The sequence below is a fragment of the Salvelinus fontinalis genome, chromosome 33, assembly GCF_029448725.1.
Source record: "Salvelinus fontinalis isolate EN_2023a chromosome 33, ASM2944872v1, whole genome shotgun sequence".
NCBI lineage: Eukaryota > Metazoa > Chordata > Actinopteri > Salmoniformes > Salmonidae > Salvelinus > Salvelinus fontinalis.
This window is the reverse complement of record NC_074697.1, coordinates 6666085-6693560: the sequence shown is the minus strand read 5'-3', so window position 1 is coordinate 6693560 and position 27476 is coordinate 6666085. Positions and strand designations below refer to the sequence as shown.

General features: G+C 44.1%; 1 protein-coding gene across 1 annotated transcript in view; it reads right to left on the bottom strand.

Annotated features, from left to right (window-relative positions):
* LOC129831694 (cholinesterase-like) overlaps positions 1-27476 on the bottom strand; it is a 58519-nt gene that overhangs the window by 6871 nt on the left and 24172 nt on the right. Inside the window, exon 8 of the mRNA XM_055895064.1 lies at positions 13192-13349. Within this exon, the coding sequence (XP_055751039.1) occupies positions 13192-13349 (158 nt within the window). The remainder of the gene's footprint in view (positions 1-13191; positions 13350-27476) is intronic.

The following is a 27476-nucleotide window of genomic DNA, read 5'->3' as shown; positions in this document are numbered from 1 at the left end:
ATGCTAATGTTACTACTTAGCTTCGGCTGTTGAAGGTGCTGACGAACCATGTCCAGATAAAGCGTCCGGAGTGAAAAAGTTGAATGAGGGAAAATAAAGTTGCGATGGAAAAACTAAAAATATAAACAGTAATGAAAAACAAAAACAAAAACAAAACGTAAAGTTGTCAGCTAGCAAAGTAAAGTTGGCAGCAAAACGCACAGCAACAAAACGCACAGCAGACACGTCTGCAAATTCAACAGGAAGTGAATGTGATTCTACAGGGATGAGAACAGACTGGTCCCGTGTAATTCTACTGCCATGAGAACAAACTGGTCCCATGTGATTCTACAGGGATGAGAACAGACTGGTCCCATGTGATTCTACTGGCATGAGAACAGACTGGTCCCATGTGATTCTACTGCCATAAGAACAGACTGGTCCCATATGATTCTACTGGCATAAGAACAGACTGGTCCCATGTGAATCTACAGGGATGAGAACAGACTGGTCCCACGTGATTCTACAGGGATGAGAACAGACTGGTCCCATGTGATTCTACTGCCATAAGAACATACTGGTCCCATATGATTCTACTGGCATAAGAACAGACTTGTCCCATGTGATTCTACAGGGATGAGAACAGACTGGTCCCACGTGAATCTACTGCCATGAGAACAGACTGGTCCGAGGAAGTGAATGTGAAGTGAATGTGATTCTACAGGGATGAGAACAGACTGGTCCCATGTGATTCTACTGCCATGAGAACAGACTGGTTCCATGTGATTCTACAGGGATGAGAACAGACTGGTCCCATGTGATTCTACTGCCATAAGAACAGACTGGTCCCATATGATTCTACTGGCATGAGAACAGACTGGTCCCATGTGATTCTACAGGGATGAGAACAGACTGGTCCCATGTGATTCTACTGCCATGAGAACAGACTGGTCCCACGTGATTCTACTGGCATGAGAACAGACTGGTCCGATGTGATTCTTCTGCCATGAGAACAGACTGGTACCATGTGATTCTACAGGGATGAGAAAAAACTGGTCCCATGTGATTCTACAGCAATTAGAACAGACTGGTCCCATGTGATTCTACTGCCATGAGAACAGACTGGTCCCATGTGATTCTACAGGAATGAGAACAGACTGGTCCCGTGTGATTCTACTGCCATGAGAACAGACTGGTCCCGTGTGATTCTACTGGCATAAGAACAGACTGGTCCCATGTGATTCTACTGCCATGAGAACAGACTGGTCCCATGTGATTCTACAGGGATGAGAACAGACTGGTCCCGTGTGATTCTACTGCCATGAGAACAGACTGGTCCCATGTGATTCTACAGGGATCAGAACAGACTGGTCCCATGTGATTCTACTGGCATGAGAACAGACTGGTCCCATGTGATTCTACTGCCATAAGAACAGACTGGTCCCATATGATTCTACTGGCATAAGAACAGACTGGTCCCATGTGATTCTACAGGGATGAGAACAGACTGGTCCCATGTGATTCTACAGGGATGAGAACAGACTGGTCCCACGTGATTCTACTGGCATGAGAACAGACTGGTCCGAGGAAGTGAATGTGAAGTGAATGTGATTCTACAGGGATGAGAACAGACTGGTCCCATGTGATTCTACTGCCATGAGAACAGACTGGTCCCATGTGATTCTACAGGGATGAGAACAGACTGGTCCCATGTGATTCTACTGGCATGAGAACAGACTGGTCCCATGTGATTCTACAGGAATGAGAACAGACTGGTCCCGTGTGATTCTACTGCCATGAGAACAGACTGGTCCCATGTGATTCTACTGGCATAAGAACAGACTGGTCCCATGTGATTCTACTGCCATGAGAACAGACTGGTCCCATGTGATTCTACAGGGATGAGAACAGACTGGTCCCGTGTGATTCTACTGCCATGAGAACAGACTGGTCCCATGTGATTCTACAGGGATCAGAACAGACTGGTCCCATGTGATTCTACTGGCATGAGAACAGACTGGTCCCATGTGATTCTACTGCCATAAGAACAGACTGGTCCCATGTGATTCTACAGGGATGAGAACAGACTGGTCCCATGTGATTCTACAGGGATGAGAACAGACTGGTCCCACGTGATTCTACTGGCATGAGAACAGACTGGTCCGAGGAAGTGAATGTGAAGTGAATGTGATTCTACAGGGATGAGAACAGACTGGTCCCATGTGATTCTACTGCCATGAGAACAGACTGGTCTTATGTGATTCTACAGGGATGAGAACAGACTGGTCCCATGTGATTCTACTGCCATGAGAACAGACTGGTCCCACGTGATTCTACTGGCATGAGAACAGACTGGTCCGATGTGATTCTTCTGCCATGAGAACAGACTGTTACCATGTGATTCTACTGCCATGAGAACAGACTGGTCCCATGTGATTCTACTGCCATGAGAACAGACTGGTCCCATGTGATTCTACTGCCATGAGAACAGACTGGTACCATATGATTCTACAGGGATGAGAAAAAACTGGTCCCATGTGATTCTACTGCCATGAGAACAGACTGGTCCCATGTGATTCTACTGCAATGAGAACAGACTGGTACCATATGATTCTACAGGGATGAGAACAGACTGGTCCCATGTGATTCTACTGCAATTAGAACAGACTGGTCCAATGTGATTCTACAGGGATGAGAACAGACTGGTCCCATGTGATTCTACTGCCATGAGAACAGACTGGTCCCATGTGATTCTACTGCCATGAGAACAGACTGGTCCCATGTGATACTACAGGGATGAGAACAGACTGGTCCCATATGATTCTACAGGGATGAGAACAGACTGGTCCCATATGATTCTACTGCCATGAGAACCGACTTGTCCCATGTGATTCTACTGCCATGAGAACAGACTGGTCCCATGTGATTCTACTTGCATGAGAACAGACTGGTCCCATGTGATTCTACTGGCATGAGAACAGACTGGTCCCATGTGATTCTACTGCCATGAGAACAGACTGGTCCCATGTGATTCTACAGGGATGAGAACAGACTGGTCCCATGTGATTCTACAGGGATGATAACAGACTGGTCCCATGTGATTCTACAGGCATGAGAACAGACTGGTCCCATGTGATTCTACTGCCATGAGAACAGACTGGTCCCATGTGATTCTACTGCCATGAGAACAGACTGGTCCCATGTGATTCTACTGGCATAAGAACAGGCTGGTCCCATGTGATTCTACTGCCATGAGAACAGACTGGTCCCATGTGATTCTACTGCCATGAGAACAGACTGGTCCCATGTGATTCTACTGGCATGAGAACAGGATAGTCCCATGTGATTCTACTGCCATGAGAACAGACTGGTCCCATGTGATTCTACTGCCATGAGAACAGACTGGTCCCATGTGATTCTACTGGCATGAGAACAGACTGGTCCCATGTGATTCTACTGCCATGAGAACAGACTGGTCCCATGTGATTCTACTGGCATGAGAACAGGCTGGTCCCATGTGATTCTACTGGCATGAGAACAGACTGCACATTTGTGGCCTGCTGGAGGTCATTTTGCAGGGCTCTGGCAGTGCTCCTCCTTGCACAAAGGCGGAGGTAGCGGTCCTGCTGCTGGGTTGTTGCCCTCCTACGGCCTCCTCCACATCTCCTGATGTACTGGCCTGCCTCCTGGTAGCGCCTCCATGCTCTGGACACTACGCTGACAGACACAGCAAACCTTCTTGCCACACCTCGCATTGATGTGCATGAGAACACTTCGTATCCAAGATAATTGGGTAGTTCAGAGTGTGTAGTTTTAGAGTGATTATTTTAATTTACCGAGGTTAGCTAGCCAGCTATTTGTCGTCCTTAACGTAGGAAACACTGCTAGCTAGCCAACAGCTAGCCAACGTCTACCGAATAGAACTTCCGCACTCAACAACTCAGCATTCCGCTTCGCTCCACAGGTAGTATCACATTTTCATTTCATTTCATTACAGTACAACGGTTTGATTTGTTTGATCGTAGCTAGCTACATAGCTAGCTACATAGCCGTCTTTGTATCAAAGATAATTGTGTAGTCTAGAGCGATTTTCTAGGTTAGCTAGCCAGCTATTGTCGTTCTTTTAACGCAACGTAACGTAATTAACACTGCTAGCTAGCCAGCTAGCCACCGAATAGCAGCACTGTAGCAGCACTGTAGAAACTATTATACTCAACGGAACGACTTGATTAGTGTAGTGTCAACAACACAGCCACTGCCAGCTAGCCTACAAAGTCACCAACGCAGCCACTGCCAGCTAGCCTACTTCAGCAGTACTGTATCATTTTAATCATTTCAGTCAATAAGATTCTTGCTACGTAAGCTTAACTTTCTGAACATTCGAGACGTGTAGTCCACTTGTCATTCCAATCTCCTTTGCATTAGCGTAGCCTCTTCTGTAGCCTGTCAACTATGTGTCTGTCTATCCCTGTTCTCTCCTCTCTGCACAGACCATACAAACGCTTCACACCGCGTGGCCGCGGCCACCCTAATCTGGTGGTCCCAGCGTGCACGACCCACGTGGAGTTCCAGGTCTCCGGTAGCCTCTGGAACTGCCGATCTGCGGCCAACAAGGCAGAGTTCATCTCAGCCTATGCCTCCCTCCAGTCCCTCGACTTCTTGGCACTGACGGAAACATGGATCACCACAGATAACACTGCTACTCCTACTGCTCTCTCTTCGTCCGCCCACGTGTTCTCGCACACCCCGAGAGCAGCTGGTCAGCGGGGTGGTGGCACCGGGATCCTCATCTCTCCCAAGTGGTCATTCTCTCTTTCTCCCCTTACCCATCTGTCTATCGCCTCCTTTGAATTCCATGCTGTCACAGTTACCAGCCCTTTCAAGCTTAACATCCTTATCATTTATCGCCCTCCAGGTTCCCTCGGAGAGTTCATCAATGAGCTTGATGCCTTGATAAGCTCCTTTCCTGAGGACGGCTCACCTCTCACAGTTCTGGGCGACTTTAACCTCCCCACGTCTACCTTTGACTCATTCCTCTCTGCCTCCTTCTTTCCACTCCTCTCCTCTTTTGACCTCACCCTCTCACCTTCCCCCCTACTCACAAGGCAGGCAATACGCTTGACCTCATCTTTACTAGATGCTGTTCTTCCACTAACCACATTGCAACTCCCCTCCAAGTCTCCGACCACTACCTTGTATCCTTTTCCCTCTCGCTCTCATCCAACACTTCCCACACTGCCCCTACTCGGATGGTATCGCGCCGTCCCAACCTTCGCTCTCTCTCCCCCGCTACTCTCTCCTCTTCCATCCTATCATCTCTCCCCTCTGCTCAAACCTTCTCCAACCTATCTCCTGATTCTGCCTCCTCAACCCTCCTCTCCTCCCTTTCTGCATCCTTTGACTCTCTATGTCCCCTATCCTCCAGGCCGGCTCGGTCCTCCCCTCCCGCTCCGTGGCTCGACGACTCATTGCGAGCTCACAGAACAGGGCTCCGGGCAGCCGAGCGGAAATGGAGGAAACTCGCCTCCCTGCGGACCTGGCATCCTTTCACTCCCTCCTCTCTACATTTTCCTCTTCTGTCTCTGCTGCTAAAGCCACTTTCTACCACTCTAAATTCCAAGCATCTGCCTCTAACCCTAGGAAGCTCTTTGCCACCTTCTCCTCCCTCCTGAATCCTCCTCCCCCCCCCCCTCCTCCTCCCTCTCTGCAGATGACTTCGTCAACCATTTTGAAAAGAAGGTCGACGACATCCGATCCTCGTTTGCTAAGTCAAACGACACTGCTGGTTCTGCTCACACTGCCCTACCCTGTGCTCTGACCTCTTTCTCTCCTCTCTCTCCAGATGAAATCTCGCGTCTTGTGACGGCTGGCCGCCCAACAACCTGCCCGCTTGACCCTATCCCCTCCTCTCTTCTCCAGACCATTTCCGGAGACCTTCTCCCTTACCTCACCTCGCTCATCAACTCATCCCTGACCGCTGGCTACGTCTCTTCCGTCTTCAAGAGAGCGAGAGTTGCACCCCTTCTGAAAAAACCTACACTCGATCCCTCCGATGTCAACAACTACAGACCAGTATCCCTTCTTTCTTTTCTCTCCAAAACTCTTGAACGTGCCGTCCTTGGCCAGCTCTCCTGCTATCTCTCTCAGAATGACCTTCTTGATCCAAATCAGTCAGGTTTCAAGACTAGTCATTCAACTGAGACTGCTCTTCTCTGTATCACGGAGGCGCTCCGCACTGCTAAAGCTAACTCTCTCTCCTCTGCTCTCATCCTTCTAGACCTATCGGCTGCCTTCGACACTGTGAACCATCAGATCCTCCTCTCCACCCTCTCCGAGTTGGGCATCTCCGGCGCGGCCCACGCTTGGATTGCGTCCTACCTGACAGGTCGCTCCTACCAGGTGGCGTGGCGAGAATCTGTCTCCTCACCATGTGCTCTCACCACTGGTGTCCCCCAGGGCTCTGTTCTAGGCCCTCTCCTATTCTCGCTATACACCAAGTCACTTGGCTCTGTCATAACCTCACATGGTCTCTCCTATCATTGCTATGCAGACGACACACAATTAATCTTCTCCTTTCCCCCTTCTGATGACCAGGTGGCGAATCGCATCTCTGCATGTCTGGCAGACATATCAGTGTGGATGACGGATCACCACCTCAAGCTGAACCTCGGCAAGATGGAGCTGCTCTTCCTCCCGGGGAAGGACTGCCCGTTCCATGTTCTCGCCATCACGGTTGACAACTCCATTGTGTCCTCCTCCCAGAGCGTTAAGAACCTTGGCGTGATCCTGGACAACACCCTGTCGTTCTCAACTAACATCAAGGCGGTGGCCCGTTCCTGTAGGTTCATGCTCTACAACATCCGCAGAGTACGACCCTGCCTCACACAGGAAGCGGCGCAGGTCCTAATCCAGGCACTTGTCATCTCCCGTCTGGATTACTGCAACTCGCTGTTGGCTGGGCTCCCTGCCTGTGCCATTAAACCCCTACAACTCATCCAGAACGCCGCAGCCCGTCTGGTGTTCAACCTTCCCAAGTTCTCTCACGTCACTCCGCTCCTCCGCTCTCTCCACTGGCTTCCAGTTGAAGCTCGCATCCGCTACAAGACCATGGTGCTTGCCTACGGAGCTGTGAGGGGAACGGCACCTCAGTACCTCCAGGCTCTGATCAGGCCCTACACCCAAACAAGGGCACTGCGTTCATCCACCTCTGGCTTGCTCGCCTCCCTACCACTGAGGAAGTACAGTTCCCGTTCAGCCCAGTCAAAACTGTTCGCTACTCTGGCCCCCCAATGGCGGAACAAATTCCCTCACGACGCCAGGACAGCGGAGTCAATCACCACCTTCCGGAGACACCTGAAACCCCACCTCTTTAAGGAATACCTAGGATAGGATAAAGTAATCCTTCTGATCCCCCCCCCCATAAAAGATTTAGATGCACTGTTGTAAAGTGGCTGTTCCACTGGATGTCATAAGGTGAATGCACCAATTTGTAAGTCGCTCTGGATAAGAGCGTCTGCTAAATGACTTAAATGTAAATGTAAATGTAAATGTGCCATCCTGGATGAGCTGCACTACCTGAGCCACTTATGTGGGTTGTAGACTCCGTCTCATGCTACCACTAGAGTGAAAGCACCGGCAGCATTCAAAGTGACCAAAACATCAGCCAGGAAGCATAGGAACTGAGAAGTGGTCTGTGGTCACCACCTGCAGAATCACTCCTTTATTGGGGGTTCTTGCTAATTGCCTATAATTTCCACCTTTTGTCTATTCCATTTGCACAACAGCATGTGAAATGTATTGTCAATCAGTGTTGCTTCCTAAGTGGACAGTTTGATTTCACAGAAGTTTGATTGACTTGGAGTTACATTGTGTTGTTTAAGTGTTCCCTTTTTTGAGCAGTGTATATAAGTGGCCTAGCAGTAGTGATTAACGTGTTATGGGTTAGATGGAGTGATCTACTGTATGTGAAAATGTATTGACGGCCGGAGGCGAAGTACATAGGGGGTCTGTCTCTTTAATAGAGCTATTACCACAGATTGTGAACTATTGCCCTATAACACTGTCTTATAGCTTCACTGTTTTATATCGTAATATTCCCTCTCTCTATGTTTTGCATTATGATATTCACTTGAGTATGAATGGGTCGCTCATTCTCAAATAACTCTTTGTGTGTGAGTCCGGATAATTGACAATAGACTGAGGCAAGGTGCAAGGACGTACACTCCCTACTGATTAGAAGACCAGGAAATGTGTGGAGGAATACCAAAGACCCTGGGCTCAGGCGATAACACCACCTACTTAGCCACAGAGATGCATTGTACAGTTGAAGTAGGAAGTTTACATACACCTGAGCCAAATACACTTAAACTCAGTATTACACAAGTCCTGACACAATTCATTATCCGTTATTAGTAAAAGGAGAGTGAATAAGAGTGCACATAGTGTGATTATAGGTCAGAGGCCTTACGTCTCAGCGGTATAAAACATATAAATCAACAGAGAATATTAATCATGTTTTTCCTGTTCATTATAAGTCATTTCAAAGTGTACGTATATAATGTTGAACAGGAATTACCATTAAAAAAGGAGGGACTGTTATGGTTCTAGTTTGAAATATACTTATTCATGTTACCATACTAGAACTTATGGATTGCTTTACACGTATATAAGGAATCCACACTTGAAGTCGGAAGTTTACATACACCTTAGCCAAATACATCTATTGAACCCATTTTTTTTCACAATTCCTGACATTTAACCCAGTAAGAATTCCTTGTCTTAGGTCAGTTAGGATCACCGCTTTATTTTAAGAATGTGAAACGTCAGAATAACAGTAGAGAGAATTATTTATTTAAGCTTTTATTTATTTCATCACATTCCCAGTAGGTCAGAAGTTTACATTCACATTACCAGACCTTAGTATTTGGTGGCATTGCCTTTTAATTGTTTAACTTGGGTCAAACGTTTCAGGGAAACTTCCACAAGCTTCCCACAATAGGTTAGGTGAATTATTGTCCTTAAGCCATTTTGCAACAACTTTGGAAGTATGCTTGGGGTCATTGTTCATTTGGAAGACCCATTTGCGACCAAGTTTTAACTTCCTGACTGATGTCTTGAGATGTTGCCCTCAAATATATCCACATAATTTTCCTCCCTCATGATGCCATCTATTTTGTGAAGTGCACCAGTTCCTCCTGCAGCAAATCAACCCCACAACATGATGCTGCCACCCCCGTGCTTCACGGTTGGGATGGTGTTCCTCGGGTTGCAAGCCTCCCCCCTTTTCCTCCTAACAAAATGATAGTCATTATGACCAAACAGTTCTATTTTTGTTTCATCAGACCAGAGGACAATTCTCCAAAAAGTACGATCTTTGTTCCCACGTGCAGTTGCAAACCGTAGTCTGGCTTTTATATGGCGGTTTTTGAGCAGTGGCTTCTTCCTTGCTGAGCGGCCTTTCAGGTTATGTCGACAAAGGTCTCGGTTCACTGTGGATATAGATACTTTTGTACCTGTTTCCTCCAGCATCTTCACAAGGTCCTTTGTTGTTGTTCTGGGATTGATTTGCACTTTTCGCACAAAAATATGTTAATCTCTAAGAGACAGAATGCGTCTCCTTCTTGAGCGGTATGACAGCTGCGTGGTCTCATGGTGTTTATACTTGTACTTATATTGTTTGTACGGATGAACGTGGTACTTTCAGGCATTTTGAAAATTGCTCCCAAGGATGAACCAGACTTGTGGAGGTCAACAACATCTTGGCTGATTTCTTTTGATTTTCCCAAAGAGGCACTGAGTTTGAAGGTAGGCCTTGAAATACATCCACAGGTACACCTCCAATTGAGTCGAATGATGTCAATTAGCCTATCAGAATCTTCTAAAGCCATGACATCATTTCCTGGAATTTTCCAAGCTGTTTAAAGGCACAGTCAAGTTAGCGTATGTAAACTTCTGACCCACTGGAATTGTGATACAGTGAATTATAAGTGAAAAAATCTGTCTGTAAACAATTGTTGGCAAAATTACTTGTGTCATGCACAAAGTAGATATCCTAACCGACTTGCCAAAACTATAGTTTGCTAACAAGAAATTTGTGGAGTGGTTGAAAAACAAGTTTTAATGACTCCAACCTAAGTGTATGTAAACTTCCGACTTCAACTGTAGATGTTGGGGTCAATGGAGGGTGGATAAGAACTAGGTGTATGGAAAGTTACTGAGTGAGACAGTACGGAAAGTACAGAAAGTTAACATTCTGTCAAAACATGTTATTGTTATATCTCATGGCTCATATGGATGGGGGCATAGGGCAACAGTCTGGTTGACTCCACTTGGTAGGAGGGTATACATACAAATGCTTGTGTAAAAATGCAGCTGTTTGACCCAGAGTGTAAATAAACTTGGTTTGAGCTTTTTAGAGTTGTTCGTGAGTTTTACTCTCTTTGTTCAGAACCTAACACATGGAAACATACTGATTCCTGTGATTCTACTGCCATGGAAACAGACTGATCCCTGTGACTGTACTGTGTGACGGCCCTGAATTTGACTGAACCGTCTCAGTGCTTCTCCTTCCAATAGTGCGCTTCCCCTTTAATTCCCAATTAAATAGCCAGCATCTGCTGTGCAAAAGTGGGGTTGTGATGGAGACACGAATGAGGATGTGTTCAACCCTCAGTTCGAAGTGTATTTACTCCGTTTGTTTTGTTGTATTTAAAATTGTGCTTTGTAGCCTTGTCTCAAGTTTAACTAGGATCGGATCCACTCATTGCTTTCTTTGGACTTCACATCTCAGTTGGTCTCCGCTGGTTCTTCAATGCCTTTCTCCTCTGTTGGCGGATTCGATTGTCTGACTGACGAATGACAACAACTTTTTTGTTCTAATTAAAGAACAACTAGAATATTGTTAAAGAACACTCACCATGTCACATTACCAGACCTAAAGAACACTCACCTTGGACCTAAAGAACACTCACCTTATCACGTTACCAGACATAAAGAACACTCACCATGTCACGTAACCAGACCTAAAGAACACTCACCATGTCACGTAACCAGACCTAAAGAACACTCACCATGTCACATTACCAGACCTAAAGAACACTCACCATGTCACGTTACCAGACCTAAAGAACACTCACCATGTCCTGTAACCAGACCTAAAGAACACTCACCATGTCACGTTACTAGACCTAAAGAACACTCACCATGTCACGTAACCAGACCTAAAGAACACTCACCATGTCACGTTACCAGACCTAAAGAACACTCACCATGTCACGTTACCAGACATAAAGAACACTCACCATGTCACGTAACCAGACCTAAAGAACACTCACCATGTCACGTTACCAGACCTAAAGAACACTCACCATGTCACGTTACCAGACATAAAGAACACTCACCATGTCACGTTACCAGACCTAAAGAACACTCACCATGTCACGTTACTAGACCTAAAGAACACTCACCATGTCACGTAACCAGACCTAAAGAACACTCACCATGTCACGTTACCAGACCTAAAGAACACTCACCATGTCACGTTACCAGACCTAAAGAACACTCACCATGTCACATTACCAGACCTAAAGAACACTCATCACCTAGCAACCTAGAGAGAGAAAGAGTGAGAGGGAGACCGAGAGAGCAAGGGAGAGAGCGAGAGTTGGGAGAATTTTTGTTTGTTAGTAAAGGGACAGATAATGAGGAAAGTTATTGATTAGGCATCGACTCCATACACATTATTCCAATAAAACACGTTTTAACGCCAAATTGGTGTTTTTGCCTTTGACCTTTACAAAAATATTTGCTTCTTGCTTTTCCCAATATGCGATCATTTCCAAAGTTCTTTGTCATTCACATTGTTCACTCTGTTCCACTTTGTTCATGCTTTGCTATATCTTTTGAATGCAATTATCACCCCCATCTAATAGACTTAGGACAAAGCCAACCATCAATAACACTGCAAATGACAATGGCAACGACACTGTGCTGCCATCAACCACCTCTGAACATCAGGAGGTGTGTGTGTGTGTGTGTGTGTGTGTGTGTGTGTGTGTGTGTGTGTGTGTGTGTGTGTGTGTGTGTGTGTGTGTGTGTGTGTGTGTGTGTGTGTGTGTGTGTGTGTGTGTGTGTGTGTGTGTGTGTGTGTGTGCAACAAATTAAGACAGAGAAAATGTGTTTTTTGTGCCATTCTGTGCAACGAAGCAAAGCAAACAGTGGAATCTGTGCACAGGAATTAGACTCCATCTCAGCGTCAAAATCAATCACGCTTTCCCAAATCACAAAGGCCGGGGTCTCCAATGTCCTGCTCCAATCAAATACACACACACACACCAGACAGGAGTCCTCAACCTTGTAAAAGGGATCTATACATATCTTTGTTTCTCAATGTGTGTTTGTGTGTTTGTCAGCTTTGTGTTGTGCAGAGACAAACCACAAAACACACCCACACACACATACACAACTCCAAAACAATGTTAAGCTATCCGCTTTTATCTCTCAGGATGAAAGAAAACCTAACCAACTAAAAGTAAATGGTATTTTGCATTGAACTCACCAAACAAACACACATTTAGAAAACTCTACCTCACTGCAAATGCCTTCCATTTAGAAATCAACCTCATATCTACACAATACTGTAGTCTTTCAAAAAGCCTAAACAATGAAGTAACGCAAGTGAATCTAAAAGGCTTCCTAAATAAAACAATTCCGATGAGTTATCTTTGACCAAGTAGTTTAATGACAAAATGATCTTGAGCTGAAAATTCCCCCTTGGGTTGCACCTCATACACATGCACACCCACATCATGAGTTTCAAACCGGGGAGGCCACGGATTCTGTTTGTATAATGAGCCCGATGTGTGTGTCTAATAAATGAAGTGCAGTGGAGACAGAGTGTTATTCACCCTCCACACTTGAAGCTCTGTGAAATGGAGACTGAACCGACTTGCACTCAGGCCTCCAACATTTTTGAATTAAGAGGGGGAGCTTGAGCCCTGGCTAACCCAGCCATGGTTCACCTCCACAGGCTAGTTTAGGCACCAGAGGCCCCTGGAGGGACCTGATGCAGCATCACTCAATCCTTGGACCGCTATGTGCAAGGTTCATGTGCAATAGAAGAAAGGATATTTTTTAGATGCGGCCTGACACGGCCTGACACGGCCTGACACGGCCGTCACACTTGCACATGTTTGTGCCTGCTTGTGTTCTCACCAGTGACGTCCTGCAGTTTGGGGAGGAAGTTGTTCCAGAACTGGCATTGGTGAGCTGCAAGCCTCTTTTGTGTGTGTGGAGGGGATGAGTTTAGGGTGATGTATTCCTGTTGGTCCACGGTGAAAAGTGGCCAATCCCCTTCCTCTATGCTTGGGTTCCTGCCAGGGAAAACACAACAACCAACCAATTATGTAAGTAAACCATGAGAGTAATTTTACACTGACTTAAAACTTCTTGCCACTAGGGGGGTGCCATTTCGACATAGCACAAATTCGTATCCAAATTAAACTGCCTAGTACTCAATTCTTGCTCGTACAATATGCATAATATTATTATTACTATTGGATAGAAAACACCCCCTAGTTTCTAAAACCGTTTGAATTATGTCTGTAAGTGAAACAGAACTAGACTTATAGCAATTCTCCTATGAGGATTTGAAAATAGTGAAATCTGCTTGCTGTTCCCAGACCTGTGGATAACCCTGACTGTCTTCTATTGGTTGAGATGCACTGCATACGCCTTTCCCTGGTTGTTAGCAAATAGGGAGTCTTGAAATGGCGTCTCTACGTAGTTCCTAAAGTCTATAAATTGATTGGGAACGAAGTGGCTGATTCTTTTCACCTTCGCTCGGGCGCACTGAGGAGCTGGGGACGTTCTTTTGGAACCATCGGTTATACATCTCAGACATTTCCGGCTGTGTTTTTATTCTATATAGGTGTTGAAGACATGTAATGTTGTTATTTTGAACCGAATTATATCAGTTTATGTCAGTATATTGCGATTTTCGGATATTTATTTTCTTGGCGCTGTAGAAAGTTGGGTAGCTCTCTCTCTCAAGCAAATGTTTACTGCTAACTGCAAAGTGGAAGACGACATAATACAACCTAGCAACAATTATTTTGGACAAATGACGCCTTTCCCAAGATTCTGATGGAAGCCCGGTAAATAGTAAGCAATTTTTAATGTATTAATTCGTATTTATGTTGACAAATGGCAAATAATTATTCCGCCATGTTTTTGGGTGCATCTTGCTTTAGCGCACGCTGTATCACTGAAGTAACGTTAATTTTGAAATTGTAACCCAGCGATTGCATTAAGAACTAATTTGTCTTTCAATTGCTGTCCAACCTGTATTTTTTTTGTCAAGTTTATTGTTAGTTATGGATTAGATTAGGTTCCTGTCCAAGATGGCGCCCAACAGATTGCTTGAAGTTCTGGCCACTAATCACGTTGTATAACCACGAATTGTGCCGCTAAATATGCACATTTTCGAACAAACTCTATATGCATTGCATAATATGATGTTACAGGACTGTCATCTGAAGAATTCTGAGAAGGTTAATGAAAAAATTAATATATTTTGGGAATTATTACGTTATCGCTATTTTTGCCTTGAATCAATGCTGCTGTGTGGTTGGCTATTGTGGTTAGCTAAAATAACGCTATATTGTGCTGTAAAACACTAAGAAAATCTGAAATATTGGCTAGATTCATAAGATCTGTGTCTTTCATCTGCTGTACGTTGTGTATTTTTAAGGAATGTTTTATGATGAGTAATTAGCTAATACACGTTGCTCTCTGTAGTTATTCTAGTCATTTTTTTGAGAGTTGTGATGGGGGCTGCAATGGTAAACTATGATTTATACCTGAAATATGCAAATTTTTCTAACAAAACCTATGCTATACAATAAATATGTTATCAGACTGTCATCTGATGAGGTTGTTTCTTGGTTAGTGGCTATTTATATTTTTATTTGGTCGAATTTGTGATAGATGCTGATGGAGTACAAAATGGTGGAGTATGGGAGTGGTGTCTTTTGCTAACGTGGTTAGCTAATAGATTTACATATTTTGTCTTCCCTGTAAAACATTTTAAAAATCAGAAATGATGGCTTTATTCACAAGATCTGTATCTTTCATTTGGTGTCTTGGACTTGTGATTTCATGAACATTTTATTATATGATATCCCGGTGGCTTTAGGCTAGGCTATGCTAGTCAGCTTTTGTGATGGGGAGGCTCCCGGATCCGGGTTTGGTAGGCGTTAGAGGTTAAACCTCATATCGTTTTTCTATTATAATGTTTGTATGTTTGTATGTATGTACAGGGCATTCAGAAAGTATTCAGACCTCTTTACTTGTTCCACATTTTGTTACGTTACAGCCCAATTCTAAACTGGATAAAATAAAATACTCATCAATGACAAAAGAAAAACTGATTTTTAGAAATGTTTGCAAATATATAAAGCCTAAGCACACAGCCAAGACAACGCAGAAGTGGCTTCGGAACAAATCTCTGAATGACCTTGAGTGGTCCAGCCAGAGCCCGGACTTGAACCCGATCGAAAATCTCTGGAGAGACCTGAAAATAGCTGTGCAGTGACGCTCCCCATCTAACCTGACAGAGATTGAGAGGATCTGCAGAGAATGGGAGACACTGCCCAAATACAAGTGTGTCAAGCTTGTAGCGTAATACCCAAGAACACTTGAGGCTGTAATCACTGCCAACTTCTTTGGGACAGGGGGGCAGTATTGAGTAGCTTGGATAAAAAGGTGCCCAGAGTAAACTGCCTGCTACTCAGTCCTAAAAGCTAGCATATGGATATAATTAGTAGATTTGGATAGAAAACACTCTGACGTTTTTACAGCTGTTTGAATGATGTCTGTGAGTACAACAGAACTCATATGGCAGGAAAAAACCTGAAAAAAATCCAACCAGGAAGTGGGAAATCTGAGGTCATTAGTTTTTCAACTCTTTGCCTATCCAAGATACAGTGGAACTGGGGTCAAAGTGCACTTCCTAAGGCTTCCACTAGATGTCAACAGTCTGTAGAACCTTGTTTAATGCTTCTACTGTGAAGGAGGGGGGAATGGGAGCTGAATGAGTCAGAGGTGTGCCAGAGTGGCATGAGCTGGTCAAGCGCGTCCACGTGAGAGGTTGCTTGCATTCCATTGCAATTCTACAAAGAAAGGAATTCTCCGGTTGGAACATTATTGAAGATTTATGATAAAAACATGCTAAAGATTGATTCTATACTTTGTTTGACATTTTTCTACGAACTTTAATATGACTTTTTGTCTGAACTTTCGCCTGGACCTGCCCACGTGTCACGAGTTTGGATTGTGTACTAAAAGCGCAAACAAATAGGAGGTCGTTGGACATAAATGATGGACTTTATCGAACAAATCAAACATTTATTGTGGAACTGGGATTCCTGGGAGTGCATTCTGATGAAGATCATCAAAGGTAAGTGAATATTTATAATGCTATTTCTGACATTGTTGACTCCACAACATGGCGGATATCGGTATGGCTTGTTTGGGCTCTGAGCGCTGTACTCAGATTATTGCATAGTGTGCTTTTTCGGTAAAGTTTTTTTTAAATCTGACACAGCGGTTGCATTAACTTCTTGTCAATATGGGGGCGCTGTTTTCACTTTGTAAAAAATCGTGCCCAAATTAAACTGCCCCGTACTCTATTCTAAATCGTACATTATGCATATTATTATTACTATTGGATAGAAAACACTCTCAAGTTTCTAAAACCGTTTGAATTATATCTGTGAGTAAAACAGAACTCATTTTGCAGCAAACTTCCTGACAGGAAGTGATAAATCTGAAATCAATGCTCTGTTCCAGGGCCTTCTTATTCATTTGCTTGAAATCTATGGATACACATGCACTTCATACGCCTTCCACTAGATGTCAACAGGCAGTGGGAGGTGGAATGGGGTGTCTAGCTTGATCTGAGGTCGAACAAGAGCTCTTGGAATGACGAGACCACTATTTCCTTTGTCTACCAAGGCGCGGGAAGGACAACATCATTGGCTTCTGAAAAGCGTTCGGTATAGACGGCTAATATCTCCGGCTTTGATTTTATTTGATACATGTGATAATATCATTGTAAAGTATGTTTTTCAGTTATATCAGATTATTCAACGTTTATCGGGAGTTTTGGAGTTTTCCGTTCTCTGCGTTAGGTGAAGATGGTCATCTTCGCGCCACTTGGCTAGCTAAGGTTGCTAATTCGACAGGAGAAGAGGACATTCTAAAACCAAACAACGATTTATTCTGGACAAAGGACTCCTTGTACAAGATTCTGATGGAACCTCAGCAAAAGTAAAAACCATGAATGATGTTATTTCGTATTTCTGTGGAAAATGTTTAGTCGTATTTTCCTTCCTTTTTGCGGGCGCTGTCTCGCTATAACGTAAGTTGTTTGTTATGGTAAAGTTATTTTTAAAAATCTAACACGGCGATTGCATTAACCTGTTTGGCGTGCAAGCCCGACGTCGGTACATTTATGACAACAGCCACTTCAAGTGCAGGGCGCGAAATTCAAAAGATATTTAAAAAAAATATTTAACCTGTTATGGCTGCAGGGGGCGTATTGAGTAGCTAGATAAAATATGCCCATTTCAAACGGCCTTGTACTCAATTCTTGCTCGTACAATATGCATATTATTAGTATATTATTACTATTGGATAGAAAACACTCTCTAGTTTCTAAAACCGTTTGAATTATTTCTCTGAGTGATACAGAACTCCTACTGCAGCACTTTTCCTGACCAGGAAGTGGAATGTCAGAAATCGATGCTCTGTTCAACTGCATGCCTATACATGGAACTGATACGTAAGAGTCTACATACACTTCATACGCCTTCCCCTGGTTGTCAAGATGTGGTGAGAGAAGAAATTTCGTGTCTATCTTGGTCTGAGGTGGAATAAAAGGTCTTTGTTTGACGTGACCGTCCATATCCTGTTTCTGGAGCGCGCGAAAGAGGACATGGATATGCCTTCTGTTTAGCTGTCGTTATGAACGACGAACATCTCCGTCTTAGATTTTATTTGATACATGTGACCATATCATCGTAACGTATGTTTTTTCAATATAGTTTAATCAGATTATTGAAATTTTTTCGGGAGTTTTGCCGTGTTCCGTTCTCTAACTTTGTTGACGTTGGAGTGATCCGTGCCACTTGGCAAGTGCCCATGCTAAATGAAGAGGGATATTTGCCGTTCCAGATCAAAGCAAAGACTGTTCTGGACAAAGGACACCTTGTCCAACATTCTGACGGAAGATCACCAAAAGTAAGAAACATTTTACGATGCTATTTCTAATATCTGTCGTGCATGTTGACTGGTCGGGGGCGCCCAAGTGTTTCTGGCTATTGTGGCTACGCTAATATCACGCTACATTTTGTTTGGGCTGTAAAACATTTAATAAATCGGAAATATTGTCTAGAATCACAAGATGCCTATCTTTCAATTGCTGTACACTATGTATTTTTCAGAAATGTTTTATGATGAGGATTTAGTTATTTGACGTTGGTGTCTGTAATTTTTCTGTCTGCTTTCGGTGCAATTTCTGACTGTAGCTGCAATGTAAACTATGATTTATACCTGAAATATGCACATTTTTAAAAAAAAACATATGCTATACAATAAATATGTTATCAGAGTGTCATCTGATGAGGTTGTTTCTTGGTTAGTGGCTATTTATATCTTTATTTGGCCGAATTTGTGATAGCTACTGATGGAGTCAAAAACTGATAGAGTAATAAAAGTGGAGTCTTTTGCTAACGTGGTTAGCTAATAGATTTACATTTTTTGTCTTCCCTGTAAAACATTTAAAAAATCGGACATGTTGGCTGGATTCACGAGATGTGTACCTTTCATATGCTGTATTGGACTTGTTAATGTGTGAAAGTTAACCTCTTTAGGATTAGGGGTGGAGTTTACACTTTTGGGGAAAATCGTTCAAAATTTAAACGGCCTCGTACTCAATTCTTGCTCGTACAATATGCATATTATTATTAATATTGGATAGAAAACACTCTCTAGTTTCTGAAACCGTTCTAATTATTTCTCTAAGTGAAACAGAACTCTTTTTACAGCCCATTTCTTAACTGGAAGTGAGATTTCCAAAAGTGAGGTCTCTCTTCAAGAGCTTGTCTATAAAAGGGCATGTCACTTATGACTGTAGAAACACGTCATACACCTTCCCCTGGGTGTCATGCGGAAGTGAGAGCAGAAAGCACTTGAATATCTCGTTCAGGGATTGAATACATCCTCTTGGAGTGAGAGGACCGCCATAATTTTTTTTCTCCATGGCGCGAAGTTGGACTTTGTATTGCCTCCTGGAAAACTGTCGTTATACGTGAATATAACCTCCGGCTTCGATTTGACTTGATACATGTCACAATATCATCCTAAAGTATGTTTTTTCAATATAGTTTAATTATATTATTGAAATTTATTCGGGACTTTAGACGTGATGCTTTGGAAGAATTCTTTCATGAAGGAGAGGCTAGCGCCGCACGGCCAGTGTGCTTGCTAATTCAAGAGGGAAATAGTTCGTTCTGGATCCAAAACAAAGACGGTACTGGACAATGGACCCCTTTACAACATTCTGATGGAAGATCAACAAAGATAAGGACCAAATTTGGGATGCTATTTAATATATCTGTCGAGCTGTGCTATTGCTACCGATTACTTGGAATCAATGCTTTTGTGTGTTAGCCATTGCAGTAAGCTAATATAACGATATATTGTGTTTTCGCTGTAAAACACTTAGAAAATCGGAAATATTGTCTGTGTTCAAAAGATCTTTGTCTTTCATTTTGCTATACACCATATATTTTTCTGAAATGTTTTATGATGAGTAATTAGGTAGTTGACGTTGGTGTCTGTATTTACTCTGGCTACTCCCGTGCTATTTCTGACTGTAGCTATGATGGTAGCTATGATGGTAGCAGTAATGTAAAACTGATTTATAGCTCAAATATGCAAATTTTTTGAACAAAACATAGATTTATTGTGTAACATGTTATAGGACTGTCATCTGAGGGAGTTGTTTCTAGGTTAGTTAGGTTGGTTCTAGGTTAGTTAGGTTGGCTTGTGCATGCTACCTGCATGCTACCGGTGCTGTGAAAAATGTATGTCTGTCTTTTGTATTTGGTGGTGAGCTAACATAAATATACGTGGTGTTTTCGCCGTAAAACATTTAAAAAATCGGAAATATTATCTATATTCACAAGATCTTTGTCTTTCATTTGCTATCCACCATATATTTTTCTGAAATGTTTTATGATGTGTAATTAGGTAGTTGACGTTGGTGTCTGTATTTACTCTGGCTACTCCCGTGCTAGGTTGGTTCTAGGTTAGTTAGGTTGGCTTTGTGCATGCTACCTGCATGCTACCGGTGCTGTGAAAAATGTCTGTACTCTTTTGTATTTGGTGGTGAGCTAACATAAATATACATGGTGTTTTTGCTGTAATACATTTAAAAAATCGGACATGTTGACTGAATTCACAAGATGTTTATCTTTCATTTGCTGTATTGGACTTGTTCATGTGTGAAAGTTAAATATTTCTAAAAAATCTTTTTTGAATTTCGCGCTCTGCCTTTTCAGTGGAATGTGGGAGTAGTTCCGCTACCTAAACAGGTTAATAACTAGTGTATCTTTCATTTGCTGTCCAACATGTATTTTTAGTAAAGTTTATGATGAGTTATTTGGTCAGATTAGGTGAGCGTTTAGAAATATATCCGGAGATTCTGGGAAAAAGTTGCTACATTTTCACAATGTATAACCACGGTTTCAGCTCAAAATATGCACATTTTCGAACAAAACATAAGTGTATTGTATAACCTGATGTTATAGGACTGTCATCTGATGAAGCTTATCAAGGTTGGTCAAAAATTATATATCTTTTGCTGGTTTGTTACGATCGCTTACTTTTGCTGCTGGGGAAGTTTCTAAAACAGTTTGAATTATATCTGTGAGTAAAACAGAACTCCTTTTGCAGCAAACTTCCTGACAGGAAGTGGAAAATCTGAAATCGATGCACTGTTCTAGGGCCTGCCTATTAAAGTCCATGATATTTATTAGTTTAGATGCACTTCATACGTCTTCCACTAGATGTCGACAGGCAGTGAGAGAAGAAATGGAGTGTGTAACTTGATCTGGGGTCGAATAATAGCTCTCGGCATGACGTGTCACCAGTTTCCTGTTTTCTGGAGAGCGCGTGAAGGGACCTGGATTTGCCTAGCTGTCGTTATGGACGACTAATATCTTCGGCTTTGATTTTATTTGATACATGTGACAATATCATCGTAAAGTATGTTTTTTCAATATAGTTTAATCAGATTATTGACATTTTTTCGGGAGTTTTACCGTGTTCCGTTCTCTGAGTTTGTTGACGATGGAGAGATTCGCGCCACTTGGCAAGTGTGCTTGCTAAATCGAGAGGGAAAAAGGCCGTTCTAAAACCAAACAACGATTGTTCTGGACAAAGGACCCCTTGTACAACATTCTGATGGAAGATTAGCAAAAGTAGGACCCATTTTATGATGTTATTTCATATATCTGTCGTACATGTGAACTAGTAGTTTGCGGCCAGGTTTTGGGCACGCTCTCGCCATAACGTAAACTGCATATCGTAATGAAGTTATTTTTAGAATTCTAACACGGCGATTGCATTAACTTCTTGCAACTATAGGGGGTGCTGTTTCGCATTAGCATAATTTTCTCTACAGATTAAACTGCCTAGTACTCAATTCTTGCAGGTACAATATGCACATTATTGTTATTATTGGATAGAAAACACTCTCTAGTTTCTATAGCCTCTGAGTGGAACAGAACTCATTCTACAGCACTTTTCCTCCCAGTGAGTGAGTTTTCAGAACTCTTGGCCTCTGGTTCCAGATCAGTTTTAAAGCCACTGTTAATCCTATGAGGATACAAACACTGCCCACGCCTTCCTCTAGATGTCAGTAAGTGGTGACAATTTTAATGGAGTCGATTGCGCAATCATTGGCTCTATAAATCACCAAATACCGGAAGTAGCGTTCCTTTGGACACTGCGCTCAACGCAAGAAGGATATCTGACTGGCCTTTTTCCAAGCCTTGGTTTAGCCAGTAATATAGCGTCGGTCATCTTTTTACTCGTTATAGGTGTTAGAAACATCATAAGGTAGTTAATTTAAACCGTTTTATAGCAATTTATATCCGTTTAGTGCGATTTTGAGGCATTGCTTTGTAATAGACTTTAAAGCTCCGGGCACGTTTCGGGGTCCCGGTCGTACGTTAGTGGGCATTTCGACGGACAAGTGGACATCTTTCGACCAAAAGAAGATTAGACCCAAGAAAGGATTCATTGTCCAAGATTCTGATTGGAGAACAGCTCATAGTAAGAACAATTTATGATGATAAATCGTGTTTCTGTCGATAAATGTTAAACGCTTATGCCGCCATTTTGTTTGCTATAGCTTCGCTTGGCGCAACCTGTATTGAAAAGTAAGGATAATTTAAAAAATGTAATTCCGCGATTGTATTAAGAATTAAATTGTCTATCAATCGCTGTCCACCCTGTATTTTTTAATCAAGTTTATGAGTATTTATGTATAATACTAGATCACTGTCTAATATGGTGCAGGATTTTTTCTGACCAGCTGAGCTACTTTTGTCATTGTCTAACCATGATTTTGGTGGCTAAATATGCACATTGTTATGGCTGTCGCTCTCCTCATCCTCGGACGAGGTGAGGAGAGAAGGATCTTCGGACCAAAATGCAGTTTCAGGGAAATAAGCCATCTTTTATTTTATAACAACGATGAAGATGGCAACACGAAAACAAACACTTTAACAAACTTACAAAAATAACAAAACGACGTAGAACGAAACCTGAACATAAACTCACATCACTAAACGTAAACTCACGGACAGGAACGTTACATCAAAACACACGAACAGCCAAACAGTCCCGTATGTGAAAATACATCGACGAAGACATCACAGGAGACAATCACCCACAAACAAACAGTGAGAACGCCCTACCTAAATATGACTCTTAATTAGAGGAAAACGCAAACCACCTGCCTCTAATCAAGAGCCATACCAGGTAACCCAAAACCAACATAGAAACAGATAACATAGACTGCCCACCCAAAACACATGCCCTGACCATAAACACATAAAAAACAACATAAAACAGGTCAGGACTGTTACAGAACCCCCCCCTCAAGGTGCGAACGCCGGGCGCACCAGCACAAAGTCCAGGGGAGGGTCTGGGTGGGCAGTTGACCACGGTGGTGGCTCCGGCTCAGGACGCTCTCCCCACACCACCATAGTCACTCCCCTCTTCTGTCTACCCCTTCCACTGACCACCCTAAAACTACCTTCCCCTAAATAAACAGCCAGCACCGGGACAAGGGGCAGCACCGGGACAAGGGGTAGCACCGGGACAAGGGGCAGCACCGGAAAAGGGGCAGCACCAGGATAAGGACCAGCACCGGAATAAGGGGCAGCACCGGGACAAGGGGCAGCACCGGGACAAGGGGCAGCACCGGGACAAGGGGCAGCACCGGGACAAGGGGCAGATCCCGGCTGAGGGACTCTGGCAGGTCCCGGCTGAGGGACTCTGGCAGGTCCCGGCTGGACGGCTCTGGCAGGTCCCGGCTGGACGGCTCTGGCAGGTCCCGGCTGGACGGCTCTGGCAGGTCATGGCAGGACGGCTCTGGCAGGTCCTGGCTGGACGGCTCTGGCAGGTCCTGGCTGGACGGCTCTGGCAGGTCCTGGCTGGACGGCTCTGGCAGGTCCTGGCTGGACGGCTCTGGCAGGTCCTGGCTGGACGGCTCTGGCTGGTCATGGCAGGACGGCTCTGGCTGGTCATGGCAGGACGGCTCTGGCTGGTCATGGCAGGACGGCTCTGGCTGGTCATGGCTCGCTGGCGGCTCTGGCAGATCCTGTCTGGTTGGCGGCTCTGGCAGATCCTGTCTGGTTGGCGGCTCTGGCAGATCCTGTCTGGTTGACGGCTCTGGCAGATCCTGTCTGGTTGGCGGCTCTGGCAGATCCTGTCTGGCGGGCGGCTCTGGCAGATCCTGTCTGGCGGGCGGCTCTAGCGGCTCCTGTCTGGCGGGCGGCTCTAGCGGCTCCTGTCTGGCGGACGGCTCTGTAGGCTCATGGCAGACGGGCGGCTTTGCAGGCTCATGACAGACGGGCGGCTTTGCAGGCTCATGGCAGACGGATGGCTCAGACGGCGCTGGGGAGACGGATGGCTCAGATGGCGCTGGGGAGACGGATGGCTCAGATGGCGCTGGGGAGACGGATGGCTCAGATGGCGCTGGGGAGACGGATGGCTCAGATGGCGCTGGGGAGACGGATGGCTCTGTAGGAAGGAGAAGGAGAGACAGCCTGGTGCGTGGTCTAGGCACTGGCTGCGCTGGAGAGGAGGAAACAGCAGGAGAGAGAACCCGGAGAGACAGCCTGGTACGGGGGGCTGCCACCGGAGGACTGGTACATGGAGGTGGCACCGGGTCTACCGGACCGTGAAGGAGGACACGTGCTCTTGAGCACCGAGCCTCCCCAACCCTACCAGGTTGAATGATCCCCGTAGCCCTGCCAGTGCAGCGAGGTGGAATAGCCCGCACTGGCCTATGCAGGCGAACCGGAGACACCACCTGTAAGGCTGGTGCCATGTACGCCGGCCCGAGGAGACGTACTGGAGGCCAGATACGTTGGGCCGGCTTCATGACATCCGGCTCGATGCCCAACCTAGCCCTCCCAGTGCGGCAAGGTGGAATAGCCCGCACTGGGCTAAGCACGCGTACTGGGGACACCGTGCGCTTTACCGCATAACACGGTGTCTTACCAGTACGACGCCTTCTACCTCCACGGTAAGCACGGGGAGTTGGCTCGGGTATCCTACCCGGCTTTGCCACACTCCTCGTGTGCCCCCCCAAGAAATTTTTTGGTCTGACTCACGGGCTCCCAACCGCGTCGTCGCGCTGCCTCCTCATACCAGCGCCTCTCAGCCTTCGCTGCTTCCAACTCCTCCTTTGGACGGCGATATTCCCCTGGTTGAGCCCAAGGTCCTCTACCGTCCAGGATCTCCTCCCAAGTCCAGAAGTCCTTGTTGCTCCGTAGAGCATTCCCATACCGCTTGGTCTTAGCGTGGTGGGTGATTCTGTTATGGCTGTCGCTCTCCTCATCCTCGGACGAGGTGAGGAGAGATGGATCTTCGGACCAAAATGCAGTTTCAGGGAAATAAGCCATCTTTTATTTTATAACAACGATGAAGATGGCAACACGAAAACAAACACTTTAACCTGTCTAGGATCAGCGTGGCGCTAGCGGCACCCCCCCCCCCCCCCCCACTGAAAAACCAGTGCCGCGAAATTCAAAAAAAATATTTTTTTTAAATATTTAACTTTCACACATTAAAGTCCAATACAGCTAATGAAAGACACAGATCTTATGAATCCAGTCAACATTTCCGATTTTTAAAATGTTTTACAGGGAAGACACAATATGTAAAGATGTACATCTATTACCTAAAAACACATTAGCATAATCCACCATCTTTTATTTGTCCACCAACACCAGTAGCCATCACCAATTCGGCTAAACTAAGATATTTATAGCCCCTAACCAACAAAAAAACTCATTAGATGACAGTCTGATAACATATTTATGGTATGGGATAGGTTTTGTTAGAAAAAAGTGCATATTTCAGGTATATGGCATAGTTTACAATTGCACCCACCATCACAAATGGACTAGAATAATTACAATGAGCAACGTGTTTACCTAACTACTAATCATCAAACATTTCGTAAAAATACACAGCATACACGAATCGAAAGACACAGATCCTGTGAATACAGACAATATTTCAGATTTTCTAAGTGTCTTACAGCGAAAACACAATAAATCGTTATATTAGCTTAGCACATAGCAATTAGCAGCCCAGCATTGATTCTAGCCAAAGTGAGCGATAAAAGTCAACATCGCCAAAAGATATTAATTTTTTCACTAACCTTCTCAGAATTCTTCCGATGACACTCCTGTAACATCACATTACAACATGCATATACAGTTTGATCGAAAATGTTTATATTTAGCCACCAAAATCATGGTTAGACAATGTGAAATGTAGACAAGCTGGTAAAGAAAACGTCCTTGCGCCACTTAGACAGTGATCTACTCTTATACATAAATACTCATAAACGTGACTAAAAAATATAGGGTGGACAGGGATTGATAGACAATTTAATTCTTAATACAATTGCGTTATTACATTTTTTAATTTATCCTTACTTTTCAATACAGTTTGCGCCAAGCGAAGCTACGTCAAAAAACATGGCGTCCTAAGCCACTAAAATGTTTCGACAGAAACACGATTTATCATAATAAAAATGTCCTACCTTGAGCTGTTCTTCCATCAGTATCTTGGGCAAAGGATCCTTTCTTGGGAGAAATCGTCTTTTGGTGGAAAGCTGTCCTCTTGCCATGTGGAAATGTCAACTACGTTCGGGATGAACTGAAAAGCGTTTCCAACTTTTCACATCGTTGCAAAAATAAATGTCCCAAAATCGCACTAAACGGATATAAATTGCTATAAAACGCTTTAAATTAACTACTTTGTGATGTTTGTAACTCCTATAACGAGTGAAAAGATGACCGGAGAAATATAACAGGCTAAACTAACGCTTGGAACAGGAGAGGGTCGGTGTCTTCCACGCGCGTTACGCAGCAAGAAAAGACTTGCTAGCTAAAGGTTTTTTTCATTTGTAGGGCCTGTGAACGAGCAATCGAGCCCGTTGGAATCGTCATCACGTAAAGGCATCCAGGGGAAGACGTAAGAAGTGTCCGTATAGTCATAGCAACGACAGAGCCCTTTTAAATGACTTCAGAAAAGTGGCCAACGTTTCTCAAATCTGACTCCATGTCAGGGAAATTGCTGTAGAATGGGCTCTGTTCCACTTAGAGACAAAATTTCAACTCCTATAGAAACTATAGACTGTTTTCTATCCAATAATAATAATAATATGCATATTGTACGATCAAGGATTTTGTGGGAAGCCGTTTAAAAAATTAGCCACATTAGCATAAATAGTCTAAACAGCGCCCCCATCCCCAACAGGTTAACAAACTTACAAAAATAACAAAACGACGTAGAACGAAACCTGAACATAAACTCACATCACTAAACGTAAACTCACGGACAGGAACGTTACATCAAAACACACGAACAGCCAAACAGTCCCGTATGTGAAAATACATCGACAACGACGAAGACATCACAGGAGACAATCACCCACAAACAAACAGTGAGAACGCCCTACCTAAATATGACTCTTAATTAGAGGAAAACGCAAACCACCTGCCTCTAATCAAGAGCCATACCAGGTAACCCAAAACCAACATAGAAACAGATAACATAGACTGCCCACCCAAAACACATGCCCTGACCATAAACACATAAAAAACAACATAAAACAGGTC